General features: G+C 40.9%; 1 protein-coding gene across 4 annotated transcripts in view; it reads left to right on the plus strand.

Moving 5' to 3' along the window:
- grik1 (glutamate ionotropic receptor kainate type subunit 1) overlaps positions 1 to 16,457 on the plus strand; it is a 291,625-nt gene extending 275,168 nt beyond the window's left edge. For 2 of the 4 annotated variants that reach the window (XM_033033233.1, XM_033033234.1), the window contains one exon: positions 15,911 to 16,457. In XM_033033233.1, coding sequence (XP_032889124.1) covers positions 15,911 to 16,066 — 156 coding nt within the window. In that variant the 3' untranslated portion in view covers positions 16,067 to 16,457. Of the gene's footprint in view, positions 1 to 2,739; positions 2,918 to 15,910 lie in introns of all 4 variants that reach the window. The other 2 variants (XM_033033237.1, XM_033033235.1) reach the window with 2 other exon arrangements.
- Positions 16,458 to 24,338: the final 7,881 nt, after the last annotated feature.

Raw genomic sequence — 24,338 nt, forward strand, 5'->3', positions numbered from 1 at the left:
CAAAATATAATGATTACAAAATATAATGATGTATTGAAACAGTTTCTTTTTCATAAAGAAAATGAATTTGTTTCAATCATCTCACTTCTTGGGAAACCACAGAAAAAAACACCCAAATCTTCCCTTTCCATTTTTTTAAATTGTTAAATGATTTACAGCTCTCTTAATAGTAATCTCCTCCCTGGGTTTTATTATTACAACATTACTCATGTTAAGAATGGCCCTTCTGTCAGAAGCAATCACTAAGAACAGACTAGGAGGGCAATAGTTGCTGGTGCAAATGATAATGGATCTCTGGTCTTGAGCACTTCTGGTTTGATTTTGTTAATATCACAATAATATTTTTCTTTGAAATTCTCTGTTAGAAAGCAAGAACTTCATCTACTCTTACTACCTCATTTTATGTCCCCCCCCCATGTGTATCTGTGTAAAATGTTCAAGGACTTTAACATTGACTTAAAAGGTCTCAAAATAACCAGTTTTGTACTTCTTCTTCTTATCGAGTCCACACACAAGATTAACAGTTGTTCAGCCAGAGCTGAACACACTTCTCGGCATCTGCATACAATGGTGTCTGTCTTGCGCTTCTTGTTTTGTACAACCAAACATTTATGTCCCAATGTCGTGCAGTATTGTGTTATTTGCCTGTCTCGTTCCCACTTTGTCTGTCGCCTCCTTTCCTCAACTCTCGCTTGGTATTTTCAATACGTTGAAAGTATGGAGAAATATTCCAGATATGTGCACTAAAATGGTTATGTACGGAGTTATGACATTGTAACAGGTTTCCACTGTATTCAAACAATTTTTTTTCGCTCAAATGATTAAGTTGAAAATATATTGGTATGTTTACAATTGTAATTAATGACTATGAGAAATATTGAAGGGGGTGCTGTAAAATATGTATTTTACAAACTGCTTCATCAATGCAAAGTGTGCATATTAACAGCAACTCCTGTGAATCAAACTTATTCACTTTAATATTAATTGTAAAATCTATTCCCATGGGTTAACAGAGCTATGTCTTTCCCTGATTTGATAGAAGTGCTGCCAGGTCTCAGATTGTTTTTAAGGAGTGAATGTTTTCAAAATGTACCTCTAGTTCACAGCAACTATGAGTGTTAACAAATATACATGTTTCCAGCCAAGAACCAGCTTATAAATAGGGATGTTGTTGTGGGGCAGATTTCTGTACTCAAGCAAATACCAAACGTACTAATAGAGTTTAAAGTTTCAGCCAACGTCTTAGTTGCATCCATCATGAGCCCTCAGTATATTGTGTCCATCTACAATCCAGTGGGACATACTGGGGAGGTTTAGAGAATATTATGTATTCAATATTATGCTCTGGATCTCATGGAGTCTCTGAGCATCAGGTGACACATGGACAGAGTCACTCTTGCTGATGAATGAATACTTTGTCACAATGAACATTACTTGAAGCAGCAGTAAAAGCACAGAATGAACTCTGGGTGGGAGCCTTCAACATCCAGGTGTGGTCCGGGAGAATCATTACTGACAGACCTACTGAACCTATTAAATGTCTTCATTGTTGAGAGTGAGTACTGCAAAGTCTTCTTGAGAGAAGGAGCAAGAAATTCATCTTTCTTTGTCAATGCTACACAAGTGCTATTGCCTGACTTGTACATAGTACTTCCCTCCTAATATTCAGTTACAGTGCATTCAATGGAATTGGGCGCCACATTGATGTCCACTGAGGGCCAATATCACAGCCTGGTGAATACTATGACCCTAAGCAAAGGCAGAATGCTGGGTTTTCTGACTCGCCTCCTGAATCCCAAAAACCTATCCACTGTCTACCAGGCATGAGTCAGGGCTATAATAGAATGCTCTCCATTGAATGGGTTTGACTTAATACCTCTCAAGATATTTTAACATAATGTAGGAAAAAACAGACCACCTGGTGGCTCCATCCGCCATTACAATCATTCACTTCCCCTAACAACATGCCTGCGTTACATACAATTGCCAAGATCCATTACAACTTGCCAAGGCATCTTCAGCAGCAGCTCACAAACTAATGGTCCCTACTCCTATAGAGTAGCAAATGCATGGGAACACTAAAATAAACTTTCCACCCAAATCACATACCTCCTTAACTTGGCTGTGGATCGCTATCTATTCATTGCCACTGGATCAGAATTGCAATCACTCTACCTTTGAAACACAGGACGCCTTGCAATTCATGGACAGCAGCTGTTCAAGAAGGTTGCTCACCACCACGTCCTAAAGGACAATTAGGGAAGAGCTTTAAATGCTGACCCCTATCTCAATCTCTTGGTGTTAACCATAGTTTCCAAAGTTGTAACTGCTCCACCTACAGCTAATTTGATTATAGATGTCTCTCTCACAGTATAATGCTGGCACTGTATATCCCAGATGCACAAAATATTTACTCATCAATATTTAGCTCCAAAAAATTATAATACCATTTCCATATTCTCAGCTTTGTCTAAATTCGGAAATATCTCAAATAAACGTGAGTTTTCATTGCAAGGTATTTCAGACTAACTTTAAATTATTACATTGTTTGAAAAGGATTTCTGCGGGGTTGCCAAATAACTCATCTGCCCCAATCGACTGTATTCATTTATCTTATTTCAATCTTAAGTTAAAGCCACTCATTATTTATTTTTGCTTTTTAGTTTTCTGTGCGTGTAATTTATTTGCCGTTCCTGGTCATTAAAGCTATTTCTGCACCTTTGTTTTATTGCATGCAAGGCCTTTTGTTTCTTTTATGGATCACAATGCAAACAGCCTCATCCATCCTACTCCACCTCTGGAACCACCCTTTCCACTGAGTTGGAGTGTGGCAAACTAATCCGCGAGAAGAGGGGAATACAGCAACAGTGCTCCATCCACACTGTGTAGATAATGCAGTGAAAGGTGTGTGCATAAGGTACCTCTTACAGTCAGTAAGAAACTTTTGTATGTGTGTTATCTTTCACTCCATATTTTTTTTAATGGGTTGCAATGCAATTTCAGTTGGTAGACTGGTATTAATGTCGATAAAATGCTGCTCTACCATCCAAATCAAATTATCTCGGGTAGCCTTTTCCAGCTGTTGTGTCCTTCTGGTCACTATCATCACTCCACTGACTTTATGTCCAACAGGTGCTTAATTTATTTCCTGATAGTAGTAAAATTAACAATAAATGACTGAATGGCAGCAGTGAATTCAGAATTATTCTATTTATGAGAAAGGATATATTTGGGAATCAAAAATATCTAGAAAATTCAAAGGCTACTATATGAACCTGTTTTTAAAATAAGCTGTGTTGGCAAAACTGTCATAATCTTGTAATGCTGCGCAGATTTATACACCTTCACTGCTATTGTTTGCAAAATAAATATTTTGAAGATTTGTTGTAAAAGTTGAACCAGATATGCATTTGGAAAATATCCTTCGCAGGGTCACTTTCTCCAACATTAATATGTGTAGTTTTAATCAAGGGTAAATTGGTCAAAATTAGATAATATTTACTGGGCCAGCAGCATATGGTATATGGTCCATCATGCTGTGCTGCCCATAGTTCTTCTAAAGACTTCTCAAATCCTTGCAACCTTTATATTCTTCATTTATATTAGAATGTTCCAAGCAAGAAATTTCTTACATGGAGTGTGACAAATAATTTAATCTAATGCTAATTGCTTTGTATAAACGTCATGTATACATGTCATGCTTACATGTTGGAACATGTTTCTTGTGCATGTGATATACTCACACTCGAAGGTCACAGAATATGCACAGTGGTGTCAGACTGCACACATGCATGTCTTGATGTTAGTTGTGCTTCCGAAGCTCTTGAATGACACAGGCTCCTCATCAAAAGCCAGCCTTAACTGGGACATTTTGAGCTTCCTCTGTACGTTAAAATGGAGTGCTCCTTACTTGGTCTGTAGTTCCAGTGAGCTGCAGGTGAAATCTTCTGCAGGTAAGTCCTGTTTCAGTGTTTATTCTGACCTTACCCCTGCCTTGCTGGGAATGGCATTTGGACCCCCAGTCAGAACTCTGACCTCCCTCTGACTTAATCAAAATTTTGTTTCAGACCATTTTTTTGTCTGCTATGGTTCCTTTGGTCCTCCTTTCGTGATATATACTGAGAAACTACTGACCTACCCCCCACCCATGCGCCACCCCCCCCCAACCACCACCCCCCAACCCACACCTCTCCCCCACCCCAATACCCCCCACCCCTCAAACCCGTCCTCCATTCCAGCTCTTTCCCAGTCTTTGGTCATATTCTATGTAACACACACATTCACACCAATCCTTCTGCAAACTCTGCATTGATAGAGCAAGTGGAAGCAGAATCCTCGTGTATTTTTACACACAAGATCGTTGCTGTGCACAACTTAGATCCACTGCACAGCAGTATTTTAATGTGCCATTTTAGACAAATATTGAGCTGTAATTCTTCGAAAACCAATATTTCTCCTAACATTTCACGTCATTCTTCAAGTGATAATCTTATGGAAATGCTAGCCACTGCAAATATTATTTCCTTATTTGCCATCCCTGAACCTAAATAAATTCAATGGGCAATGATTATTCTTCATAACACGTCTTGGCATATCCTTAATCTTCTCTACATATGCAAAATCTGCAAGCTTTCTTTAAAATATATCTTCCATCTCATTATCCCATTGAAGTTTCATTGTATCCTTTCCAATATACTTTTATATCCTTTGGAGCTCTATCGAACATACTTCAAATAAGGTCTTATGGGGAATGAGTAAGTTCATTTGTCTTTGATTTCAATGGCCTTAAATATACAGTACCCTCCATAATGTTTGGGACAAAGACCCATCATTTATTTATTTGCCTCCACAATTTGAAATTTGTAATAGAAAAAAATCACATGTGGTTAAAGTGCATATTGTCAGATTTTAATAAAGGACATTTTTCTACATTTTGGTTTCATCGTGTAGAAATTACAGCAGTGTTTATATATAGTCCCCCCATTTCAGGGCACCGTAATGTTTGGGACACAAATCAATGGCATGTAAATGAAAGTAATCATGTTTAGTATTTTGTTGCATCTCCTTTGTATGCAACGACTACTTGAAGTCTGTGATTCATGGACATCACCAGTTGCTGGTGTCTTCTCTGGTGATGCTCTGCCAGGCCTGTATTGCAGCCATCTTTAGCTTATGCTTGTTTTGGGGGCTAGTCCCCTTCAGTTTTCTCTTCAACATATAAAAGACATACTCAATTGGGTTCAGATCGGGTGATTGACTTGGTCACTTAAGAATTGACCATTTTTTAGCATTGAAAAACTCCTATGTTGCTTTAGCAGTATGTTTGGAAGCATTGTCTTGCTGTAGAATGAACCGCCGGCCAATGAGTTTGAGCCATTTGTTTGAACTTGAACAGATAGGATGTGTCTATACACTTCAGAATTCATTATGCTACTACCATCAGGAGTTGTATCATCAATGAAGATAAGTGAGCCACTACCTGCAGCAGCCATACATGCCCAGGCCATAACACCCCCACCACCGTGTTTCACAGATGAGGTGGTATGCTTTGGATCTTGGGCAGTTCCTTCTCTCCTTCATACTTTGCTCTTGCCATCACTCTGATATAAGTTAATCTTCGTCTCGTCTGTCCACAAGACCTTTTACCAGAACTGTGGTAGCTCTTTTAAGTACTTCTTGGCAAACTGTAACCTGGCCATCCTATTTTTGCGGCTAACCAGTGGTTTGCATCTTGCAGTGTAGCCTCTGTATTTCTATTCATGAAGTCTTCTGCAGACAGTGGTCATTGACAAATCCACACCTGACTCCTGAAGAGTGTTTCTGATCTATCGGACAGGTGTTTGGGGATTTTTCTTTATTATAGAGAGAATTCTGTCATCAGCTGTGGAGGTCTTCCTTGGCCTGCCAGTCCCTTTGTGATTAGTAAGCTCACCAGTGCTCTCTTCCTTCTCAATGATATTCCAAGCAGTTGATTTTGGTAAGCCTAAGGTTTGGCTGATGTCTCTAACAGTTTTACTCGTTTCTCAGTCTCATAATGGCTTCTTTGACTTTCATTGGCACAACTTTGGTCCACGTGGCACAACTTTGGTCCTCATGTTGATAAACAGCAATAAAAGTTTCCAAAGGTGTTGGAAAGACTGGAGGAAAGACTGGGTGCTGAGAGCTCTCATATAGCTGCATTAAGGAGGCAATTAAACATACCTGAGCAATTACAAACACCTGTGAAACCATGTGTCCCAAACATTATGGTGCCCTGAAATGGGGGGACTATGTATAAACACAGTTGTAATTTCTACATGGTGAAACCAAAATGCATAAAAACGGCCTTTATTAAAATCTGACAATGTGCACTTTAACCACATGTGATTTTTTCTATTACAAATCTCAAATTGTGAAGTACAGCGGCAAATAAATAAATGATGGGTCTTTGACCCAAACATTCTGGAGGGCACTGTACGCCGAGAATGCATGCCATTTTCCCCTTGTGCCCCATCTATATTTTTTACTTTCAGTTTTACCAATTTGATTAAGAGAGCAGAACATAGAATTGTTCTCAATGCATCGAGCAGCTAACAATTGATCTATTTCTGAAGGTACTTACACAGAGTTATTTAAGCAAAAATACAGCATTGATCATTAAAAGGGGAATGTTTTTGTGCATGCAAATGCTTCTTCTTTGTTTAAAAAAAGACTCACATCATTTGTCTACCCTGAATCATGCATTAAAAATTTCCCCCATAAAGGTACTTTCTGTGGTCACATCAGTTTGCAACAAACAGGTACTTTCATTGCCATATTATCTCTCTGCAACTTTGCATCAAATAATTTTAGATCAAAATGTCTGAAAGGTTATGAAATGTTATAAACTCCAAGGAAACCATCTTTCTGAATGACTTCGATCCATCAAGTATGAAGTATAATACCATTTATCCTTTTTTTTATAGCACATCATTCTGAAGGCAAAGGTAATTTGAGTGTACAGAAGAATAATCACATATACTGTACAATGCCACTCATTGCCCCTTGCAGTTTTGTTGTGCTGGTTCCTTAAAAAGAACAAAATTAAAAAAACTAGTCTTTGCTGCAGTGATGCATCCACAGGCCATCAAATTTAAATTGCTGAAGGTGCATTCTTCAGAGGCACGTACATATTCCAATATCGTCAAATGCCAGTGAAAGTGATACTAGTCATAAAAGTGACACAACACAGAAACAGGCCCTACGGCCCAACTTGCCCACATTGGCCAACATGACCCAGCTACACTAATCCCACCTGCCCGCACTTAGCCCATATCCCTGCAAACCTGTCCTATCCATGTACCTGTCCTATCCATGTACCTGTCTGTTTCTTAAACGTTGGGCTAGTCCCTACCTCCTCTGGCAGCTCATTCCATACACCCCTCAGTCACTCCTCAGATTCCTTATAAATCTTTTCCCCTTCACCTTAAACCTATGTCATCTGGTCCTCGATTCACCTACTCTGGGTCTACCCGCTCTTCCTCTCATGATTTTATACAACTCTATAAGATCTCTATAAGGTCACCCCTACTATCCATATTATCCTTTAGCTTCTCTACTCAACAATAGTGGCCAACATTTCAGCACCAGCAGGTTTTTATAATTTGGTGCAGATAACAATCATATCTGCCAAACCCAGGCCACCAGGAACCAAAGCAATTCCAGAAAAGTTGTTTTTTTACTCAGAAGCTTGCTATGCATTGTGTTGGCAAATAGGCAAACCCAGCCCCTTTAAAAAATAGAATTAATTCAATTAATTATATTGAGCTGGTGGTTAATGCAGCTCTGCAGAAATGGAAAGTAAATATTTTATTTCACAGCTGAAGAAGTCTCAAGAATAGCAATCTTAAGAGAATACTGCACATTTACACTGTCAAGTAACAAAAACTGCAACATTGGCATCCTGAAAAGTAAAGTCTTACAATTACATCCATGCCTTCATGGACTAGGATCATCTCAAGGCATTTTACAGTCAATTAAGTACTCTGTATGTAGTAATAGTACTTAAGGGAGGATAGGAAGATGTTCTGACATAATCATCAATCAATGCAGAAATGATTTCCAGTTACTAATTGTATTCATATAGGATAAAATAGGAAGAACCTGAATCAGACTAACTGGGAAGATCACCTATTTATATATTAGTTTTCTTCACGAAGATGCAACGTTTTCTGCATCATCCAGTTTCTAGGCTTAAAAACAATTTAAAAGTAATTTTGGGCAAGCAACCATTCGACTGTCAACAAACAAGAAATACAAAGTCAAGAGTCAAGATTGTTTAAATGTCAAACGCACCCAATATGAATCACAACAGTGAAAGTCTTACTGGCTGCAGCTATACAGGTTCTTTAGGCGCAACAACAATGTCAATATAACATTAATTAACTGTTATGGTGGGCGGCATGGTGATGCAGCTGTAGAGTTGCTACCTTACAGTTGCAGAGACCTGGGCTCGATCCTGCCCACTGGTGCTATCTGTACAGGGTTTGTACATTCACCCCATCACCTGTCTGGGTTTTCTCCAGAAGCTCCGGATTTCTCACACATTACAAAGAGACATACTGGTTTGTAGGTTAATTGGCTTGGTAAAATTGTAAATTGTCCCTAGTGTGTGTAGGATAGTGTTAATGTGCGGGGATGCAGGGATCGCTGGTCTCGGTGGGCCGAAGCACCTGTTTCCACGCTGTATCTCTAAACAAAACTAAACTAATTTATTCAAGAATGCGATAGTGCAAAAGCCAAAGTACAGCAACCAAAGAAATACAAGGTCCGTAGTGGTTCAGTACTGAGGTAGGGTTGTGATTACGGCGTGCAGGGTGGTTCAAGACCTGATAATTGATGGGAAGAAACAGTTCTTGAACCTGGAGGTAATGGTTCTTAGGCTCCTGCATCTTCTTTCTGATGATAGCAGTGAGAATAGAGCATGGGCAGGGTGATGTGGATCTGTGATATTAGCTGCTGTCTTGAGGCAGCGCTTCCTGTAGATCCCTTCAATTGTGTGGAGGTCAGTTCCCATGATGGACTGGGCCATGCCCACCAATGTCTGCAGCCTCCTTTATTCTCGACTGTTTGAATTAGCAAACCAGGCCATGAAGCAACTAATCAGTATGTTCTCCACTGTACACCTGTAGGAGCTCAGTGGAGTATTCAGAGACTTGCCAAATCTCCCCAAACCTCTGAGGAGGTGGAAGCAGTGTTGAGCTTTCATTGTGTTACATCAATACAGGACAGACCACACAGATATGCACAGCTGGGAACTTGAAGCTGTTGGCTCTCTCCACTGCTATCCTCCCAATGAAGCCAGGTGCATTGTCCCCCAGTTTTCTCTTCCTGAAGACAACTATCCACTCCTTGCCTTGTTCTGGAGCCACTTAACCAGATTATCAATCTCCCTCCATCACTCTGATGCATTGCTACCTGTTATTCATCTAATGACAATGGTATTTTCGGTGAATTTAAAGATGACGTTGGAGCTGTGCCTGGCTCCACATTCATGAGTATAGAGAGAATAGAGCAGGGACTGAACACACAGTCAATAGACAATAGGTGCAGGAGTAGGCCATTCTGCCCTTCGAGCCAGCACGGCCATTCAATGTGATCATGGCTGATCATCCCCAATCAGTACCCCATTCCTGCCTTCTCCGCATATCCCCTGACTCCACTATCTTTAAGAGCCCTTTAAGAGTTCTGAGGAGCCCCTCTGCTGATGGTCAGTGAGAAGGAGCTGCTGTTGCCAATTCGTACTGATTGAGGAATTCAAGGATCCAGTTGCACGGGGATGAGCAGAGACCCAGTTCCCTAAGTTTGACAATGAGTTTGGAAGGGATCGTGTTATTGAACAACAAAGACATACGTGTTCCTGTTGCCCAAGTACTTAAGCGCAGAGTGAAGAGCCAGCAAGATCACAACTGCTGTTGATCTGTGTGGAGGTAAACGGGTTGAAGTCCAGGTCATTACAGAGGCAGCAATTGATTTGCTTCATAATCAAACTCATGAAGCACTTCATCACAATAGACATGAGTGGCACTGGTCGGCAGTCAGTGAGGCACGTCACCTTGCTCTTCTTCGGCACTGGTATTATGGATGTCTTTTTACAGTAGATGGGGACCTTGGACCATAGTAATGAGAGGCTGAAGATGTTCGCAAAACCTCCAGCTAGTTGATTCATGAGGGTTTTGAGAACACGGTCAGCTACACCTATGAGGACTGGATGCTTTCTGAGGATTCACCTTCATGAAGGATCTTCTGACGAGATTCCTACATATCTTATGGATATGTAGGAGCTTTCCAATTAAACTAGGCAAACTCCAAATGTCGTGAGCTCCTCAATACAGCCAAAGAGCAACAAGAACTTAATAAAGATACAAGAAACTGCAAATGCCGGAATCTTGAGCAAAATACAAAGTGCTGGAGCAACACAGGAGGTCAGGCAGCATCTGTGGAGGTAAATGGACAGATGGCGTTTTGGGTCAAGATTCTTCTTCAGAACTTAATTGAATAAGCATTGAAATGGAAATTGAATTGACTTAATACACATTTGATCAATGCTCTTGCCAAGAGGCAATGGTAACTAAACTGAGCTAACTCTTGACAGCATACATCCGTAACTCTCTGCTGTTGGGCAATAGATAGAAATATAATAGAATATGAATGTTTTAGAACCTAATTATTGTTTGCCAGAAACCTAGCACAATCCCAGGTATTATCAGGTATTGTAAGCCTAGCACAATCCCAGGTATTATCAGCTGACTTTTTTTCTCAAGTAAAATGCCTTCTTTTAAGGTTTTAAATGTCAAGCTGATTCATTGCTGATCTGTCAAAACAAGTTATGTGAACCTCAGCGACTCAAACTCAACAGGATGGAAGTTTCGTTTGAACGGAGAAGGCTTGAAGACGAGGTGAAAATCTTAATTTTCTGCCATCTGCAATCTGCACTATCCATCCTTGCCTCCGCTTGCAAGCACCATTCCATGTTATGTTTACAAATATAAAACAATTGTGGGCCAAATTAAAGTGGCTGGCACTTTATCCAGTAATGAGAATAAACATGCCAGGGGAATGATTACCCTTTCCCTCTAGCATGTCTCTTCTCATTTCTCCAAAAATATACTTTCATGATCACAAATGTGGTCACTATGGGCAGCACAGTGACACAGCTGGTAGAGCCGCTGTCTCATATAGCGCCAGAGATTCAGGTTCAATCCTGACCACAGGTGCTGGCTATGGGGAGTTTGCATGTTCTCCCTGTGATCCCATGTGTTTCCACTGAGTGCTCTGGTTTCTTCCCATATCCCAAAGACATGCAGGCTAGGAGGTTAGTTTGCCTCTGTAAATTGTCCCGAATGTGTAGGGATGCAATGGTGGGATAACATAGAAACCAGTGTGAACGGGGGAGATTGATGGGCAGCATGGACTCAGTGGGCTGAAGGGCCTGTTTCTGTGCTGCATTTCTAAAATAATACACACGTTCCAAAGTGCATTATGGTCAACAATTACATTGGGCATGCAGGCATTGTTGTAATATAGACGACATCGAAGTACAGGCATTGGTGGACTACAGGCAGCAGAGCTGTCTCTTAATGCAGCGCCTTAGACCTGGGTTCGATCCCGACTATGGGTGCTGTCTGTACGGAGTTTGTACGTTCTCCCCATGACCTGCGTGGGTTTTCTCCGAGATCTTCAGTTTCCCCCCACACTCCAGACTTACAGGTTTGTAGGTTAATTGGCTTGGTAAATGTAAACATTGTCCCTTGTGGGTGTAGGATAGTGTTAATGTTCGGGGATCCCTGATTGGCGCGGATCCGGTGGGCCGAAGGGTCTGTTTCCACGCTGTATCTCTAAACTAAGCTAAACTAAACTAAAGCTAATGATTCAATAACTTTAGTTGTCTTAATGTTGGTTAAAGATTGAGACATTGAGGAACCTGTGGTGCTCCTCATTGAAGTATTGCCATTGGATACTTGGCATCTAATCGAATGGATTGGTTGGACCTTACTTTAACATCTCATCTGAAATATACTACAGGTACCTCCATCTGCAGCACCCCTTCTGGACTGCATGAACGTCCCTGCACCAACTTTATGGTAGAGTCTCTAGAGTGGGTATTGAACTCATGTGTTGATTCAGAGACTCGTGTGCCGGCACTGAGCCATAAGTCCAATGGCATACACTTAATAAAATTGTTACAGCAGTAAATATTGATATTTGTGAATCCTTCACATATATATATTTCGTCTGTGTATGTGTTTGATGTAATATTGAGTTAGTAGCTTCATTCAAGCCAAGGAGTAATGAAAAAGTGATGAGCTGGGTGATTTTAGTGTAATATGCTTTGAAATGGACATTTTTTTAAAGGCTCCTTTGGCTATTTTGGTCATGGGTCATTGGTAGGATATCGTTATTACAGATCAATTAATACCTTGCTAATGGATTTTAGCATATTTTCCATGCAAATGCTTAAAATTATGATATAATGAGGACAGAGATGTTCTCCAGGTTAGAGGGGAAATTTGAAACGACAAAATTATGAGATGATCAGAATACACTGATTAAAAGCGAAAAATAGGTATATTAATTACACAAATAGTGCTTGTTTTGTGTATTCTGGCAGTTTTCTTCAACCAGTCATATATACATGCTTTATATAACTGCCGAAACTCGGTTATTAAGACGACAAAGAGTTATCACTGTATTCCTATACCATAATAAGAATTTATTGAATGCATCAGGATTTCCTTATCAGCTAGCATCCTGATGTGGCAACATTTTAGATCTTATAATATTTGTTGTCTGACCAATGGGATGGAAAAGACTGATTTAAAAGTGCTTTCTTGCACATGTCCAACAATAATTATTCATTGCCTTCATTGAAATCTGAGGCTTTTGATTTATCGAGTACATATTAACATTCACTTGATCTATCCCAGAAATTATGAGGTTAGAGCATCTAAGTATAATAATCTAAAGGAATAATGCCAGTGTAATCACTTCACTTAAGTCAGCAGTTCTAGGTTCCAAACATAAACAGGCTAAAATCATCTAATTGGTTTCTAAACCTTTAACTGAAGAAATTCCAATCTTGTATTTAATTTTAGATGTGTTTTTATATTTTGAACCTTTACATAGCATATTCAAGGTCTGTGATGCTCAGTTATTGAATATATTCAAGGTAGAATTCAATAATGTTCAGGTATTAAGAGAATAAAAGGATATGGGGTTAGATGTCTGTTAGCTAGATCATCTGAAGATTGCTATTATAAAAGTACTTTATAGCCATATGTACTGCTTTTTTTAAAGTAATTTCCAATCATATGTACACCTAACAGACAGCGATTCTGATGCTCTCTAAGTAGGGAACCAGAGGAACTCCAGAATATGTTTGAATCTACATCTTTTGCCTCGGAGAATTAAATGCCATTGATGGAGTCAGGCATGCCACTGTAAATTCATCAGACTGAATTACAAGGAAAATAAATATGTTCCATTTACTTATTCAAGTAGAAACCCCTGGTTCCCACTTATCTATGGACAGTTTTCCAAGGTAATCTTGCATTTTATTTAATGTTATATTCCAGAAGTAAATACATCTTTGAGATTTTGAAAATCCAGTTAATAACTTTGCTTCTTTTTAAGCCGATGTGTACTGTCACAAGCACTCTCAGATTTTCATCACTTTTCATTCTACATTTACAGATGCTTAAACTGTTAGCCAAGCAGATTCTAAAATGCATTATTATTCTTTCAAAAGAAAAAGACTCAAACTAATGTAATGCCACAAAAAAGAGTCAAATTAATGTAATGGTAGTTTAATTCATCAATTAACTGAAGGGCCTCGGCAGTGATTTTTAACTGAACAACCAGTTAATTTTGTTTCCATTAATGGGAGAGTTTAGAACCAGAGGGCACAGCCACAGAATAAAAGGATGTACCTTCAGAATAAGGATGAGGAAGAATTTATTTAGCCAGTGGGTGGTGAATCAGTGGAATTCATTGTCACAGATGGCTGCAGAGCCCGTCATAGGGAATTTCATGATACCTTAAACCAACAGCCAACCAGTTCTCTCATGAACAAGGCAGCGATCAATAGACAACACTGCAAAATCAAATAAAACAAAGCCGATTATCAGGTCATAATTATATTGCAATTCGCGGGAACTTACTTCACACAAATTGTCTGAGTCTGAAGAAGGGTTTCGACCCGAAACGTTGTCTGCTCCATGTAACTGTTCCAAGAGAAGATGCACAATGGGTTGAAACCCAAAAATAAAAGGGAAAGAAAGAACAATTAGGAGTAGTATCGTTGCAGGAATCTACCCCAGAACTGCTGCAATTTGTCAGGATAAGTAACTTGGAGGTTCATACACATATGACGTAAACAACCATACCAAGCTCTGTCAGTCACTTCCTGGTGGTTGGGAGGGGCCTAGCTGAGATTGTGTAGGCCATGCACTAGAAAATAACCTCTTGAAACTGTGTCAGATTAGTCCCAGAGCACGATTCACAAACCCATTTGAGCAATAATAGTTTATTGTGGAAAAATTGATAATAATAATTTATAATTTAAAATGTTAATATTCCAGTGATTGTGTAGGAAGGAACTGCAGATGCTGGTTTAAACCGAAGATAGACACAAAAAGTCATCACCCATTCCTTCTCTCCAGAGCTGCTGCCTGTCCTGTTGAGTTACTCCAGCTTTTTGTGTCTATATTGTAGTGATTTCTTTCTTAAAACATTTATCCCATTTGTAGTTGTTTATCTTATTTTTATTTGCATTTCAGGGCTATCTGAACATCATAGATAATCATAAATTTTGAACGGTTTTGACAGAATGCAATGTTGGTTTCATGACATGTTATTTCTAAAAAACAAACATACACAGACCTTCAGTAATAAGCAAAGAGCTGCAGGAACTCAGCAGGTCATGTAACATTGGTGGAGGAAAGTGGACAGGCATTACTCTGGGTTGGGAACTTTCTTAAGGTTCTGACGGAGGGTCTCTCATTCTGAAGAATAGTCCCCACCTGAAATGTTGTCTGTCCACTTTCCTCCACAGGTAATGCTTGACCTGCTGAATTCCTCCAGGGCTTTTGCTGCTCAAGGTACCAGCATCTGCAGTCTCTTGTCTCCGGTCACAGACCTCTTTCTGCATAATTTATCTAATTGCTACATTTTCTTGGCAAGGACATGTTTTCAGTAGTAAATATACATTATTTTTCAATGAGCAAGTCTTTAGCCTATTCCAGGAGAACCAGCGAGACATAAAGGAGAAGGTGACCACACCATACCCGGCAGATGCAAGCATCCATCAGATATTAACCCAGTATTCCAGGACTAGAACGTGTGACTCCAATTACAGCACTATCTAGAATGAGGATTGAGATTATATTTGTCACAATAGACTGCAGATGCTGGGGGGGGGGAAATAACTGCTGGAGGAACTCAGTGGTAGAGCAGCATTTGTGGGAAGAAAATAATTGCTGACAATTCAGGTCAGGACCCTGCATCATACCTGCTGAGTTCCTCCAGCAGTGTTATTTAAACACACAACCATCTGGTTAAGAGCTGGAAATTTTACCATTGGACCCATCCCAGTAATGTCTCTTTCATTATAAATACTTTACACAAATTGGTTGATTTTGTGTGACTGTAGACACTAGGAGTCATGATCAAGGGTTTGTCTGCAGTAGAAGGCCGAGGAATTAGGACACACGGGCCAACTCCAACACTGAGAGAAAAGTGTACCAACGATGTGATAACTTTAGATACTCAGCTTTCAATAAAGTAGTAGTTATGGATATTTGTATTTGAGTAAACGGATATGAAGAGTGTGCAAAAGTGAGACTAGGTTTACAAAGTACTGCAAAAATCATATGTTCCTGCTTTTATTTCCTAGTGCTTTACATTCAGCACAGTGATCGAGGAGCTCCGTATTTCACTTCGCTGCCACAAAAAGCTGAACAAAACTTCCAGAACCAGGAGAAAATATGCATTGTCAAGCATCCTCATGTGTCATCAAAGGCGGATTGTGCGAAAAGAGACAATAACATGAAGTCGACAACTGCACTCAGCAGCAAAGACTTCTTGATGCCGTCTCCAATTCTGCTTTTACCTCATGGAAAAGATGCCGGATTCTTGAGACTCTTGACACCAAACATAACGTTGGAATTTAAAGACTCGTGGAGCTGATTCTTTTTCTAAATAATCAAACTATGGTGAAAGATTTTGTGATCAATTGTTTCCTTATCCATTTGCAGAGTTGGGGAATTAATTGATTGCCTTTGTATTAACTGATATCAAGGTCAATGCAGTTGAAATAGTTTTGTGCAAGTATCTTTGTAGCACGAGAATCTGCTAAAGAATAGTCATTTTCTCTTGGTGCTTATTGTTCAACTAAACACATTTATTAAAGTCTAAGTGATGAAACATCTTAAAAGATCAAATCCTTCTCCTCTGTAATCATTGCTACCCTGTATTAGCTGCAGCAGATACTGTAGTTGATAAAAGACAAACATGGCATTGCTAGTTTAATTTATAACATTTCCTGCTGAATTCACCACTAAAGTCAATCATTTTGCTGTAGAACATTGGATTAGATCCTTGTTCTCCATGACATTTGCTAAATGCAATCTCCTCTTCTGTTTCACCCTTGGTAGAATGATTTGGGTATTCACTATTTGGTTCTGGGATACACATATGATAAATGGGTTTTGTACTTTATTGGAATTTATTTCATTGTGGCAACATCTAAGCAGTGATTAATTAATCAATAGACTGACTCATCTGTTTCTGAATGCATTTTAAGTTTTTAAAAGATTCAGAGGGGCCAGGAGTTTTGAATCTTTACAAGTGTCGGCATTTCTGCCTTGGTTTAATCTGTTTTTGTTTCATGAATAAAACATTGACAGCTTTTCAAAAAATTGGCTACATTAACTCAATACACCCATAATTTTATGAATGAACTGAGACTCATAGATTACTGCAACACTGAAAGAGGGTGCTTATTGAATACCTAATCCAGAAAACAAACACCCACATAAAATATATGCTGAACAAGGTCAGTTTTCTGCATCACTTCCCTCACGACTGAAATGAATTCCCTGAGAATGCAGGAACGTGCCCGTGTACAGCAGATAATGGGCAGAGTTGGAGTGTCCAAATTGCAACTTACTTGCAAGAGTGTGATATAGACATTCAACTGTAGTGGGAGGATACAGTTTTTAGGGCAATCCAATCACAACAGATAATACCATACATGAATATGAGCAATAATGGATGAGCACTAGGCCATGGCTGAAGTGGGCAGAATGCTTTGGATTTTCCCATGTGCAAGGATACAATGCTCCCCACTTCCTATTACTAATCGGTCTGATGTTGATGAATGGGAACTGAGAAGCTGTACCTTGGGTAGAAGTGGAGGCCAGTCATTGATCTGCAGAGCCAGTCCACTTTTAGTTTAGTTTAGAGATACAGCGTTGAAAAAGACCCTGCAGCCCAACGAGTACACACCGACCAGCCGTCCCCACACACTAACACTATCCTCAAGGCAATAGAAGCAATTTGCAATTTTTACCAAGACAATCAGCCTACAAACTGAACGTCTTTGGAGTGTGGGAGGAAACCGAAGAGCTCGGAGAAAACCCACACAGGTCACAGGGAGAACGTACAAACTCCATACAGACAGCACTCGTACTCAGGATCGAACCCAGGTCTCTGGTAATGCAGCAACTCAACCGCTGCGCCACCGTGTCTCCCCAGTGAAATTTACGAACAGCCTTGCACATGTTAAAATCCAAGGCTTTCTGCCCAATTCAGCCATGGCCTGTTGCTCATCCAGCTTATATTCATGTATGGTATTATCTGTTGTTATTGGATTGCCCTAGAAACTTTTCACTGTACCTCAGTCCATGCTCCAAGTTGATAATTCCCTGAAAGTGGCAACATAAGTGGAGTGGTAAAGAAGACATACAATATGCTTGGCTTCATTATTCAGCACACAGTATAAGCGTCATGGAGTCGTGATGCAGATTTCTAGGACTTTGTTTATGCCACATTTAGAGTATTGCTAGCAGTTCTCGCCACCCCAATATAGGAAGGATGTGTAGGCTTTAGAAAGGGTGCAGAGGACATTTACCAGAATGATGCCTGGATTAGGGGGTGTTATTTTATAGGGAGAGGTTGGACAGACAGATTATTTTCTCTGGTACACTGGAGGTTGAGGAGAGACCTGATAGGAATATATAAAATTATGAGAGGCATCGATAGGGTAGACAATCAGAACGTTTCAGCCAGGATTAAATGATCTAATACAAGAAGGCATAGCTTTAAGGTGAGAGGGGCAAGGTACACTTTATATACACAGAGTGGTATGTGCCTGAAATGCACTCCTGGGGTGATGGTGGAGGCAGATACGATAGTGGCAATTAAGAGACAATGGATAGGCACATAGATAGGCAGGGAATGTAGGGATATGGATTATGTACGGAGTTGTTCTTGGCATCATGTGCCACATGCCCTTGTGCATCAAAGGGCCCATTCCTGTGCTGTTCTATGTTTCATGGTACAAAAAACTTAAACCCAAAAAGTTACAAATGTATCTAAAAACCATGCCAGAGAGGCCTTGGTCATTTATCTTGCACCATGTGTTTTGTTGCTACATCGTTTATGTTCATGAAATAAAGTCAGGATTCAAGGTTGCAATTCAACTCCTATTTAATGAATCTATTTATCTATATAATATTAAAACTCTGTGGCTGGCTGGCTGTGTGTGTTTCTTTGTGGCTGCCAGCCTTTGATTCGTTGCTACGCCAACGTCAGACCCAGAAACACCAAGTTTTTTTCCAATTCGGTAGAGATTTCACTTTTCATTCCAAGTATCCACTCCTCATTAAATTTTGTCGTGTTTATGTACACATTTTTAATAAAATCCATCTCCACCCCCCCCACTCACTCATTTTGTCGCCTCCTGCTGGCCAGCGACCATAACGGCTGCTGGCGCCCGCAACTCGCCTCAAAGACGCCATTTAAAAACAGCCGCACTGCCGATTCCTGAGCCGCTTGAGTTGGAGGACCACATCTCCCGTGGGGGCTACGGGTAGGGAACGGCTGCGTTGGGGGAGCAGACCCAACGGGTCTGCACTTGGTCAAGTATATTATTAAAACTCTCATCTTGTCTGTGAGTGAGTGAGTTTGCCAGTTTGGGTACTTTTCCTGGTCTGAACTATGCCAAAACGGTACACGATAGCACTATGATTTTTGCACCACCTTACTCACCATTGTCCTGTGGGGTGGTGTATCAAGTTTCATTCAGATTTATGTTATATTTTAAGTTATTCACATTTTTAACTTTACAAAATCCCTACTTGAGAAAAATGTCTTCCCTCTGCACTGGCAGTTACAGCTATGACGTCACAATGGGATTGTAACCCTGCCCGCTACAATGTTGCAATCCCAGGACAGAGTCCTGCCAGCCCTAGCAAGAGCAATTGCATTTTTTTTAAAGTTTAAAATGAGGGAGGGTGAATAAGGGGAAATAAGCAGACCCTGCACAGTTGGGGGCTATGGGTGAGTGGTGGAATATTGCTTGGGGGAACGGGTTGCATTGGGGTCCAGGCCTCCCGTGGGGGCTAAGGGTGAGTGGTTGAATATTGCGTTGTGGGATCGGGTTGTGTTAGGGGATCAGGCCTCCCATGTGACAGGGACCCAACGAGTCCCACTTGGTCTAGTGAACAGTAAAATGATCACTCATTCAAAATCCTAGCCATTTATTGGTTCCACCATCACAGCATCTCTATATAAAATTCAGCATTGAGTGCTGCAAAACCATTCCTTCTGCCATTACTGAAGCTGCTTAATATGCTAAAGTACATTATTATGTTGGCTTGATGATGTTTACAGGTAGCTTTGGTGCAATATAATAGCCAAATATAATAACCAAACAATAAAGTCCAGGTGTTTGGGGACATGAATTTTGATAACCGCGTGTCATGTTTGTTTTCAATTTTAAGTTTATAGAGAACAAGACACAAGATCAAGATACAAGATACATTTATTTGTCACATGTACCAATTGGTACAGTGAAATGTGTGGTCGCCATACAGCCATACGAATAATAAAGAGCACAGAACACAATAGTCTTAACACAGACATCCCCACACAGCAGGATCAAAGTTTCCCACTGTGAGGGAAGGCTTCAAAATTCAGTCATCCTCCTCTGTTGTCCTCCCATGGTCGGGGGGCTCCCGAATCCCCCGCTGTCACTGCTACGGGCGGCCCGATGTTCAGGCCCGCTCGCCGGGGTGATGGAAGTCCGATTTCGGGACTGAGGGACATCCTCAGCGGCTTCGACATCCGAATTGGCCACTTCCTACCGGAGTCCGCGGCTCCCGAAGTCCATAAGCCGCGCTGGGCGGAGATTCAATGCTGGCGGCCCTCGGCAAAGGGATCCCAGGACTCCACGATGTTGAAGTCAGCGTCGCCCGCGCTGGAAGCTCTACGAACCGCAGCTCCGATGTTGAAGCAGCAGGCCTAGCACTCCAGAGATTCAACGGCGATCCAGGTAAGCAATCGCCCGCTCCGCGATGTATCCAGCGCTGCGCCGCCGCTGCTGAAGCTCTGATCCAGGTCCCCGGCAGGAAAAGGCCACTCCAATCCAGGTGGTAGGCCGCGAGGAGGGGGGCGAGGACACGACTCGGAGAGTAATAATAATAATAATAATAAATTTTATTTTTGGGCGCCTTTCAGAAATCTCAAGGACACCTTACAGAGATTAACAAGAATAATAAAACATATAATCAGAATAAAATAAATAATAAAAACATCACAGAGACACAAATTAAAAACAGAATTCAGTCCAAAAACAAAAAAATCAAAAACACAGTGTGAAGAGAGAGCAGCGGCAGCTAAAGCGCGCCAGCGTCCACTCTCCCTTCCGACAGCCATCTTGGACAAAGACTAACAGGTTTACTTACAGACAAAAAAATCATCCCCCCACAATGGATTACCACTGTGAGGGAAGGCACAATGTCCAGTCCCCATCCCCAGTTCACCCAAAGTCAGGCCTATTGAGGCCACCGCAATTGCCTCTACGGAGGCCCAATGTTCCTGGCCGTTCTCACCGGGTGGTGTTGACCCGGCGTCGGGAGAGTCCTCTCAGCGGCTGGACCACCTGGAACGGCCGCTTCCTGACTGGGGACCGCGGCTTCCGAAGCCGACAAGTCCGACAAGGCCGCGTAAGACAAGAGTAGTCGCGTCCTCGCCAGGAAGTGACTGGGAAACGGCTTCCCCCTTACCCTACCCCCCTCCACGACATAGAAAAGCTAAAGAAATCTCCAAAACAACCTTTTAAAACTGACTAAAATTTTAAAAAATTACATAAAAACAGACAGACTGTAGGCAGAGGCGGCCATCAATGAGTAGGCTCTTGGAGCAGGTAATTTTTTGCCATCTTTGAAAATATACATATTAGATCGTAAGGAATAGAGGCACATATTAGCTTCACTGCACAATTGCTCCCCAAACTGAGTTCAAGGCTCAGGAAAGGTTATGTCTGTCTACATACATAGCATCAGGATCTCAAAGAGGACAAGATTGTGGACACTAGATTCTAGAGCTTGCAATCACCTCTGCACATGCATACAATTATGTTACAGTAGGCACCAGATAATAATTTCCATTTCCAAAACAATTCACTACTTTCTTTTGGTATTCTTAAAATTTAAAGAAAAATCAACATCAAAAGTTTCTATTATTGTTCCAGCAATTTTAGTCTTCTTCTTCTTATCGAGTCCACACACAAGATTAGAAGTTGTTCAGCCAGAGCTGAACACACTTCTCGGCATCTACACAATGGTGTCTGTCTTGCGCTTCTTGTGCTTCTTGTGCGTGGTGTTGGAATGATTGGTTGAAACAGGGCCGCGACGTGAACGCTCTTTCCTTGACCCCAGCAATTTTAGTACACCTGTTCAAAACAGGGAAAATAAAAGCTGATCTATTAATGAGAAATTTCAATTTCCAAAATAATATCTCAGACAAAATATTTTTTGGAAACATATACACATTTCACAAGTAGATAGGTTTATCCATTCAATATTTTGTTAATACCTTCATTACAATTACTTACTTTAAAACTCAACTGAACCTGTCACTGGCCTTGATTTTGTCAGCTGGAGCAAATTCTACAATCTGAACACATTGAGCGCACCTAATACTCAGAATCCATTGGTGCTTTTTAAATCATTTGAACAATGGATTTGTGTCATCTGCTTCCAACAATTTGTTTGATTGACTTCTACAACTATTCAAAGACCAGGCTTGAATGTTAAACATTTCTTGGGGTAATTGATGTCGGGTGATTGTTATTTAACAGATTGTGAGAGAGATTGAAAGGGCCAAATCATTCAACCCCACCCCCTGGCCATTATGTCAAGAACTGCTGGAATTTATCTGCTTTCCGACATTAGGAGAATAAATTGTTTTTACTCCCACCGGCCGTGTTTCTCTAGCTGGCAACAGCCAGGAGTTTGGGATGCCATGGTCAGTTGCTTCAATACATTTTTTAAAGTAGGTACAATTTAGTGAGTAAAGGAACAGTCTTTTACCTTTCTGAAATGTTTAGAACTGGAAAAATCTGAGATAGCAGTGTGAGTAAGAGGCCAGATCTCCCACCCGTCACGCACTCCTGTTTGCTCTGCAGTTACGAGATGCGATGTGCTTTGTTCTACAACCCATCCCAAGACCGCGTGGGACCCTCATTGATGGAATTCAGCACTATAGCTCGATGTTAAGTTCTACACTATATAGTCATCATCTTCACACTCTGCAAAGCATATGACTGGTCTCACACACCTGCTGATGATATAATCCCCTTCACTTCACAGATGAAGCTCAAGTTCAAGTTAATGTGAGTTTATTGTCATGTGTCCCTGATAGGACAATGAAATTCTTGCTTTGCTTCAGCACAACAGAACATAGTAGGCATTGACTACAAAACACATCAATAAATAAACTGATAAAGTGCAAATAACAGATAATGGGTTATTGATGTTCACAGTTTTGTCCGAGCCAGGTTTAATAGCCTGATGGCTGAGGGGAGGTAGCTATTCCTGAACCTGGTCGTTGCAGTCTTCAGGCTCCTGTACCTTCTACCTGAAGGTAGCAGGGAGATGAGTGTGTCTCAGCTGAGTCCTTTATTGGGGTGGAGGGTGGGTATAAGGCCACTCATTCCCCACACACAAACATAACCAATTGGGGAAAACTGCAGTCCAGAAATTGCTCTCAATTAACGGGGAGAAAAAGGAATTTAAAATATATACATTTACACCTTACAGATGTCTCCATTGAATAAAGGTTATGTTTACTGTAAAAGCTATTCAGGATCTTTAGTTCAGTTTTGTTTAGAGGTACAGCATGGAAACAGGCCCTTCGGCGTACCGAGTCTGCACCAACCAACAGTGTTTTGGGAGGAAGCCAATTTGGTTTTTACTGAGAATGTTGTGTTTGTTAAGGAAATCCTGCATTCTGTTATTTATGATACTGCAGAATAACTTCCCTAGGCAGCTACTGACAGAGATGCCACGATATTTATTTGGGTCTAATTTGTTTCCAATCTTATAAATGGGTGAAATAAGCCCTTCACACCAAATATCAAGGAAATAACCTGAACGTAGTATGATGTTGAACAGCCTAAACACTATGTCCTGCATCTCTGGAGTGCTGTACTTGAGCATTTCATTTTTAATGCTGTCTGGACCACAGGCTTTCTAACACACTAGGGACAATTTTACATTTATACCAAGTCAATTAACCTACAAACCTGTAGGTATTTGGAATGTGGGAGGAAACTAAAGATCTCTGAGAAAACCCAGGCAAGTCACGGAGTGAACAAACAAACTCCATACAGACAGCACCTGTAGTCTGGATGGAAGCTGGGTCCATGGCACTGCAAGCCAGCAACTACAGCACTGCGCTGATGTGTGGCATCTGTGTGGCCGACTCCTGATTACTGATGCAGATCTCTTTAGTGATTACAGAGCAGATGGCAGTAAACCTGATGTTGTCCTTACCTAAGACTTCACTCCTGTTCTCCACCAACAGCCCAAGACCCAGCATCAGCCAGAAACCCTGGTTCTTCTTGGGGCTGACCCAGACAGAGCATCATTCAATAGTTCCAAAACTCCTAGGTGTTGCTAGATCTCTGGTAGCATATTATGCCCCATTGATGCAAAGGACACGAGCTCGACTGGCTTGGGTCAGAATGTTGGGGAATCAGCGTTCACCTTCCCAGCGGTTGGAAGATCCAACCCTTACGCTCTAAAGCAGCAGCT

This window comes from Amblyraja radiata, chromosome 14 (assembly GCF_010909765.2).
Source record: "Amblyraja radiata isolate CabotCenter1 chromosome 14, sAmbRad1.1.pri, whole genome shotgun sequence".
Classification (NCBI taxonomy): domain Eukaryota; kingdom Metazoa; phylum Chordata; class Chondrichthyes; order Rajiformes; family Rajidae; genus Amblyraja; species Amblyraja radiata.